Below are 7,685 nucleotides of genomic sequence, written 5' to 3' on the forward strand. Positions count from 1 at the left end.
AATAAAAGAGCACATGCTGTATCACTCATGTTAAATTAATCTTATGTCATTCATTTATATGAAGCTTGTTTGTAAACATCCAATAGGAAATACACATTCCTATTTGGGAAGACGTGGTTTCTAAATGTGAAAAACATCATTTAGTAATTTAAAAAAAATCAATAATCATCTTGAAAGTTAACTTTTTCCATTGTCTTCAGAAACCCCCTGATTGCAATGTGGTATAACCACCAGGTGGTGGTTTTAGGCCATCTTAAAGCTGTTTTCTTTTTGCTAACAATAAAAATTTTCCATAACAATGTGATAACAATAAGAAGAGAAGAAACTGGAGAAGAAAATAAGTTCTGGGAGAAACTTCAACAAAAATAAAGCTTTTAATTTAAAGCACAACATGTAAGATAGCAGGGTGAATATTTTTAAAAGAAGACTGTTTTGGGCAAAGTGTCAACACCAGTTCTGGAGCCCATGGACTTTTATTAGAGATTGTTGGGATGCTTCTGGTGAAGCCAGCAGTTCGAGACTTTGGTTTTCATACACTGCTAATTTTTACATTTGAAAGGGAGACAAGGGAGACTAAAAAACCTTGAGTAAAAAAAAAACTTGTTGAATACAGAAATAAGTGTTCACAGGGAGGAAACAATATTTGAAGCTACTCAACATTAAATCAGGAACTATAAAAACATAATAAATCGAGACTTACGCTTCTGCTGGAGAAGCTTTTGAAGCATCCCGTGAGCCTTTTTAGTCTGTCCGTCTCTTTTCCTTACGTTACACTCAGCTCATGGAACTCAGAGGTAAGTCAAAGGAAAGTGTGTTTTTGGCTTTGGGTTGGACTTTAGGGGTAAAATGGTCTGACTGTATAACAGAGTTATTTTTAGACTGAGTGATCATGGTGCTGATGCCTCAGTGATGAACTAAATTGAGTGGAAAGATGACATCATTATCCTCTGTCTTGCAGTCACCTTGCTGAGGATGGGGATCTGTCTCTGTGTCTCATAAACAGGATTTGAGTCTTTGCCTCTGTCACTCACTGTTTGTGCCATCTGTCAGTAAAATGTATGAACTACTTGCTATTTTTAACTCTCATTTATGTGTTTATTCTCCCACCCATACCTGCACCATCTGTTTGATACTTAAGAGTAGTTTTAAAGAATTGTTACACAACTTGTCTTCTGCTCATTGATGAGAATTTTGAGTGATGTGTAAGCACTGAGAAGTTGCTGCTCCTTCTTAAACTTCTGTTAACAGTTTCTTAAATATTTAAGATGTACAACTCGTATATTGTTCACTTCTCCTCGTCAAGACTTAGGTTGAATTTGTTTTTCCTCATTTTTGCATTCTTCTCCTGTTTATATTTTCTGCAATTCTCTTTGCCCTTCCTTGTCTTTATCTTGCTGCGCTGCATTTTCCTTTCACCCTGTGTTGTATGGTTGCCATGGTTAGGCATATAAGTCTGCCTCCTTGCATATTGCCATTGTCTGTAGTTATGCTAGTTGAGCAGAAGTTGCTAGCCATTTCAAATGTCCCTTTTCAGGCCACTGTGTCAAGTTCGGATTGGTGAGATTGGTGCAGTTAGAATAGTGTGTGTATCTAGCGCAGACACAGACACCTGAATGTTTTGGTCTAATGTGACCTTTTCTTCCACCTCATCAGAATGCAAGTCAGTGTAGAAGTGTGTGTGAGCTTCTGTATATAAATGTCCTTGGTGAGTGTGTGACCAGCTGAGTGCCATCAGTTTGCTAGCCTGCCTGCCTTGTTTGAGTGTGTAATGTGTGTATGGGTTTGTTTAAATGCCTGCTGGCTGCCTAAAAGAAGGCTGCTGGGGAGCTGATATGTTGAAGGATCCCTCCTCCAGTTTTCCTGTAATCCAGCTCACACCAGAGGCAGCCAGCCCAGCAGCCAGACCTCAGAAAGCAGGCAGAGTCTTGGAAAGGCACTTGACATTTCACTGGCATTTCACATAGGGGACCCCAGAGCATCTAAGTGAGCTCCTCATTAATTCCCCCTTTTTCCCAAACGCATGGCAGCTGCGGGCCAGCAGGGTTCACAGAAACAGTCTGCGCACTGGGACCAAACTTAAATTTTTAGGCCTTCAAAATAAGATCAGAGGTAATGAAAACAGATTGCTGTACTCGTCAGGTAAAGACTACAGAGACGTTGGTCCTCTGATGATTTAGCTCCACAAGATGGTGGAACACCTACAGAGAGCGACGGTGCGGGGGTTCAGTCAGGAAACCAAGCAGGTACAAAGTTTACAACTCCCTCTGAGTCTTACTAATGAAGATTTAAAATACACAGTGAGGTTTTAGAGAGAAAAAGACAGATACCTGCTGACATTCCCTCTATCTCCTGGTATTTATCCATGTCTCTGAAGTCACTCTACCAGTGTACACAAGATTAAAAAAACCCGTCCCTTTAGTTCAAACCTCCCTTGCAGAGACTTGAGATGAATTGATTGTTTCTTACTCCCGGTTTGACTTAGTGCTCAGATGCTGCAGGCTTTTTCTGCTTCAGTGCACAGCTGCCCTCCTATGGAAAACACAGAGCACTGCATGTGGTTTCATTTCTAACTGATTCCCACTAAAATGCAAATTAAAAATCATTAATTTAAACTCTTAGGTATTACAGAGGGGATGATTTTACTTTCAGTTTAAACATTTTACTAACCGGCGTTGTGTTTGTTTGAAATGCTTCGATTTGCTGCTGTGCTGTCAGATCCAACTTGGTCTTTGGTTTTGAATAATATTTGCTCAGCTACAGACAGAAAGATCAACTAAAGGAAGTCTTGGTGCTTTATGATGACACCAGATTTAAAGACACTTAACATCTTACTTTTTTTTTTCTTTCCACCTGACACCAGTCTGTCTGGGGTTTAATATTAAAGCTGCAAAAGAAGAAAACATAAGTATTGCTGCACTTGATACTATTTACATACTGCTGTTAACTTATCGCCTGGATTCATCCAGGTGTCAGTCACCTGAGGTTGGGGTGGGGGCTTATATTGGACAACTACGTGATCTGTGATTAGCTCTGACCAGCTTTGAGGTCAGCATGTTTGCATATTTGGAATAAAAAAGTAGAAGGGAAATCCAGATCAGGTGGTGGCTTAAGTTCTTATGAGGAGTTTATTTTCTAATCACTTCCATCAAGAACACAGTTTCTACAGCATTAATATTCTTTATGTGCGTAACTTTGTCCCCTCAACAGACAAACAATGCTACAAACATTGTTAGAAGATGATGTTCACAGTCCTGTAGGAGACAAAGCTGCATCAACATGTTGCTTTTACGAATAGATGAGGCATTAAATATTAAAAAAATCAGATTCAAAGACTGTCTTAAAAAAGAAAAAATGAAACTATGCCAGAACAAGCTGTGACACAAAACCCAATGTGTATACTTTGTCCTCTACAGGCTACCATGGCTTGTACTGTGAGGAGGAATACAATGAGTGTCTGTCGGCCCCCTGCCAGAACTATGCCACCTGCAGGGATCTCATCAATGCCTATGAGTGTGTCTGCACACCACAGTTTGAAGGTAAATATGTCAACATGTGTGTGAGTCAGAGTGGGAGTACTTTTACATGCAAATACACCTCTTTTCTTCCACATAGACCACAACATGCAACAAATTTAATGGATACATCTTGTGTGTTATGTTCAAACGTGTGCAGGTAGACACTGTGAAATCTACAAGGATCCATGTCTAAAGCTGCACTGCCAGAATGGAGGCCGTTGTGAGAGTTCAGGCCTCAATGCCACGTGTACCTGCCCGCCTGGATACAAAGGTAAGCATAGGAAATGTACTTATTGTTAATAGTAGTCGTCTGACTGTCTTAGGATCAAACATGTTGAATACAGAGGAGGGTTACGAGAAAAACACCTGCCAACTGGAAGCCACAAGGCCCAATTTTTGCTCTCGGTTTTGTTGCTTTTATTTTTTATCTAACCAAAACATCCTCACCTGCTCTCTCAGGGGAGAAGTGTGAGGTTGACATCAATGAATGTGAATGTAACCCTTGTCACCATGGAGGCACCTGCATCGACCAATCAAATGGCTACACTTGCCACTGTCCACCTGGGTGGGTTGGGCCCAGCTGTGAGATCCGTAAGTCAGCCTGTCAAAAAGCTACTGTTCAGCTTTTAATCTAAAATCCAGCAGAAAGGAAGCTTCATACCTTTATGTGTGTGTGTGTGTGACTGACTGACAGATCTGCAATGGAAGCCAGCGCACACTGAGGACACCCTGACCAACATGCCCCGCCACTCCCTCTACATCATCATCGGAGCGCTGTGCGTGGCCTTTGTCCTCATGCTCATCATCCTCATCGTGGGCATCTGTCGCATCAGCCGCATCGAGTACCAAGGCTCGTCTCGTCATGCCTATCAGGAGTTCTACAACTGCCGCAGCATCGACAGCGAGTTCAGCAATGCCATCGCCTCCATCCGCCACGCCAGGTCAGAGAAAGAATTTAAACTGCTTGATATAAAATATATAAAGTAAAAAAAAACTTTGAGTTCAAAAGACGTCCTTTATTCTATATTCTCCCTGGTTATTCTGCTGCTGTCCTGCCTAATAAAGACTAATGGAGAAAAAAAGAAAAAGAAAACTCTACTAGTGCTTATTTACAACAACCAAATTATGGGTGTAAACAGTCACATATCTGTACCTATCACTGGTCTGAAAAATTAACTGCATAACCTTAGTTCCAAATATCACAGCTAATGTGACCCAAATTAAACCAAATATCAGAAAGGCTTACAGATAATCATATAACAAAATATCAAGTTGGAAGTGAAAGTTAGTCTTTGTTCTGTAATATTCTTACAGTTATGTAAATAAGACTCTTAATCGTATAGTCTGAAGGCTGTTGTGGATTTGACATTCCAGCTGCTGGAAGGAATGCCTTGTTTGTCCTGCGTCTACAGATTTGTCTCAAAGGTTAGTTCTGAACTGCGCCAGTCAAGTCAGGTAATGGTAGTATGCTTAGAGAGAAGATTCACTTTCTTTATCTGGGACATCATCAAGCTGTTAGCATAGACTGTATAAAACATGGACACAGCCTCCGCGACATCACCCGTCTGTTCCTGAAACCCTGAATTGAAGCCAATCCGAGGACGCAGCCACATTTGCTATGACACCAGCTGTGAGTTACTTTTCAAACAGCCACAGGGCGCCCGCCAGTCATGTGACCTGAGCTGTGTCCCTGACTGGACAATCAAACGTTCCTAATAACTTCTGAAACGCAGAGTTAGAAAAAAATTCACTCACTTTACAGTAATATTAGTATACTAATAGTGAAATCAGCTAAATCAGTTAAAAACCCAAGCCGTTTTTTGAACCAGGCTGTAAATATGATTTTTAATGCCACAAAAGTCAGTTAAGTTAGCAGCTAAAGTTAGCATCCTGAAAATAACACAGAGACAGGGGGGGGGCACTGAAGAAAAGCTCTTACATCTGCTCCACAGCACACAGCGTTTAAAATACTCACATGTCCGGGGTCCGAGGTTTGTTGGTGGATGGTTGTAATGCGCCTCAATTCAGGACCAGTCTATTCGCTAGCCCTCTGTTGTATTGTCCAAAGATGGAAAAGCAGTCGGCTTTGAAGTGACTAGCACACACATGCACAGTTTCCTTGATAAATGAACTTAAGCCACTTAGTCTTGTCTTCTTCCGAGATGGGAAACTTGTGCATGGAACTATGTGGCTGTTTACAGCCAAAAACAAAGCAGTGATGGCTCTTCAACTTTGGCATTCTCCTCAGCAGGGGAGTGGGCAGGAAGGGGGTTTGGGGGTATCTGCTCTGGTGGACCAATCAGGTCAGACTTGCTCCTGATTGGTCAAAAAAGGAAATCACTGACGTCGGCAAATCCCCAAAATCCAAACAGCTTGTTTTAGGTCAGGATTTTACATTCACAAGCACTACTAAGTACAGGTTTGTCATTAAATATCACATTTTGTGGGCTGGGAGGAAAGCCAAAGACCCACAAATTTCACCAAAAGACTTAATAAAGTGATTTTTGCATACTATGGGACCTTTAACACTTACGCATAGAATTCATTTTTACTAACCGGATGTTACCCCTTGGCTGTCAGACAGGAACATGTAAAAAAAGACGCATTCATCAGGCAGGGAGGATCTCATACAGAGCTGCTACTTTGAACTAGTTGGTATTTTATTATTCTATTTCTTTTGTCAATGGCAAATATAAATAAATCACTGGTGTGTCACTTCAACAAAAGCTGGTTTGGCACTTGAAGATGTTATATTGATGCACTATTTCTTCAAATTCATTTTTAGATTTGGGAAGAAGTCCAGACCTGCCATGTATGATGCCACTCCCATCGCTTACGAAGACTACAGTCCTGATGATAAGCCTCTGGTGACCCTCATCAAGACCAAGGATTTGTAGAACACTACCAGATGCAAACCACAGGCTGTACACACACATATACATAAGTATATACACACCCACAGACATACACGAGTGTACACACACGCATATATATGAAAAATCAATATAAATCCTAAAGTATTTCTTAAGAAAAAAACAGTAATAGCAGCAAAACATAACTGAATGTAAAGAGGAGAAAAGACCCAAAACATACACTGTAGTTTAAAAAACAAAATAAATTTGATACACTTATTTTCCTGTCAAAGTCCACGATAAGGCTCTACTGTAGCATCAGCGCTTTTTTTGCATTACTTTAGTTATAAATAATGGGCGACACTACTAGTAACCACTGCTGTTCAAGAGCAATGACTTCAACCTGTACCAAGAGGCCAGCAACCCAGGAGCCTAGATCTCTCACTGTAAACTCAGCTCCCGCTGCTGACAGCAGTCCTACAGGTGTTGTAGAAATAGGTGCACTCCTCTTGGTGCATACACTGTATCTTTTTCTATACTTACAAAAGATTCTGCAGTAGGTTGCCTTACTATGTGCATGGTTAGATATGATGTTCTATGCGTTATTTCAAACTCCTTTGTACTTGGTTGTGGGTTATATTGCTTTTTTATTGCAGTTGTATTTATCTCTGTCAGGATTGTGCCAAATATTTTCTTTGGGGTAATTTGTGGTCAGTAGATCAAATACATACATGTATACTGTACTAGTTTTTTTTCTTCATTTTAAACTACATATTGTCATGTTCTTTACATGCAAGTTTCTTAACGATGTATGAATAGTAAAGAAGGTGGGTTACCTGGAGTACTGTGGCCCTACCATCCTACTGTCTGTTTTCAGTGATATTTAGGATAATAGGTAGGTCTGTTTCTCAGTGCACAGAAAAAATAGTTGGTTTTACTCAGTGTACCTGTGTATGCCAGTGTACAAATTCACCTCTTGTATTGACAGTGTTGAATAGTTTCTGGTTGAGAGTTTCCTTGCTGGAGTGGCCTCTTGTTGGCTTTGTAGCAGAGACGAAGAGGAGGGAGGGGAGGAGGAGGAAACCGAGGGATGATATCTACTCTAGGATTTATGTGCTTCTGTGTCCTGCCAATGGAAAAACTCTTCTGTCTGTGCAGCTGTGTTGTTCCTCTCAAGGTCGAGCAATGTTTTATCAATAGCCTCAGCTAGCCTTCAGAATTCTTTTCTCTCATTTTGAACACAACCACCACATGAGTAACTATTATCTATGTTGAATGATGTAAACAATAAAGATTCAAGTGAACATATCCTACAGAA

The 7,685-nt window shown here is 40.6% G+C and overlaps 1 protein-coding gene across 1 annotated transcript in view; it reads left to right on the forward strand.

The window, feature by feature from the left end:
* dner (delta/notch-like EGF repeat containing) overlaps positions 1–7,685 on the forward strand; it is a 66,806-nt gene extending 59,121 nt beyond the window's left edge. The window contains exons 9-13 of the mRNA XM_074680197.1: positions 3,414–3,536; positions 3,673–3,786; positions 3,975–4,106; positions 4,210–4,456; positions 6,301–7,685. Of these exons, the coding sequence (XP_074536298.1) occupies positions 3,414–3,536; positions 3,673–3,786; positions 3,975–4,106; positions 4,210–4,456; positions 6,301–6,412 (728 nt within the window). The 3' untranslated portion in view covers positions 6,413–7,685. The remainder of the gene's footprint in view (positions 1–3,413; positions 3,537–3,672; positions 3,787–3,974; positions 4,107–4,209; positions 4,457–6,300) is intronic.

This window comes from Halichoeres trimaculatus, unplaced genomic scaffold (genome assembly GCF_033239565.1).
Source record: "Halichoeres trimaculatus isolate MK-OKI-2021-1 unplaced genomic scaffold, fHalTri1.1 fHalTri1_scaffold_9, whole genome shotgun sequence".
Classification (NCBI taxonomy): Eukaryota; Metazoa; Chordata; class Actinopteri; order Labriformes; family Labridae; genus Halichoeres; species Halichoeres trimaculatus.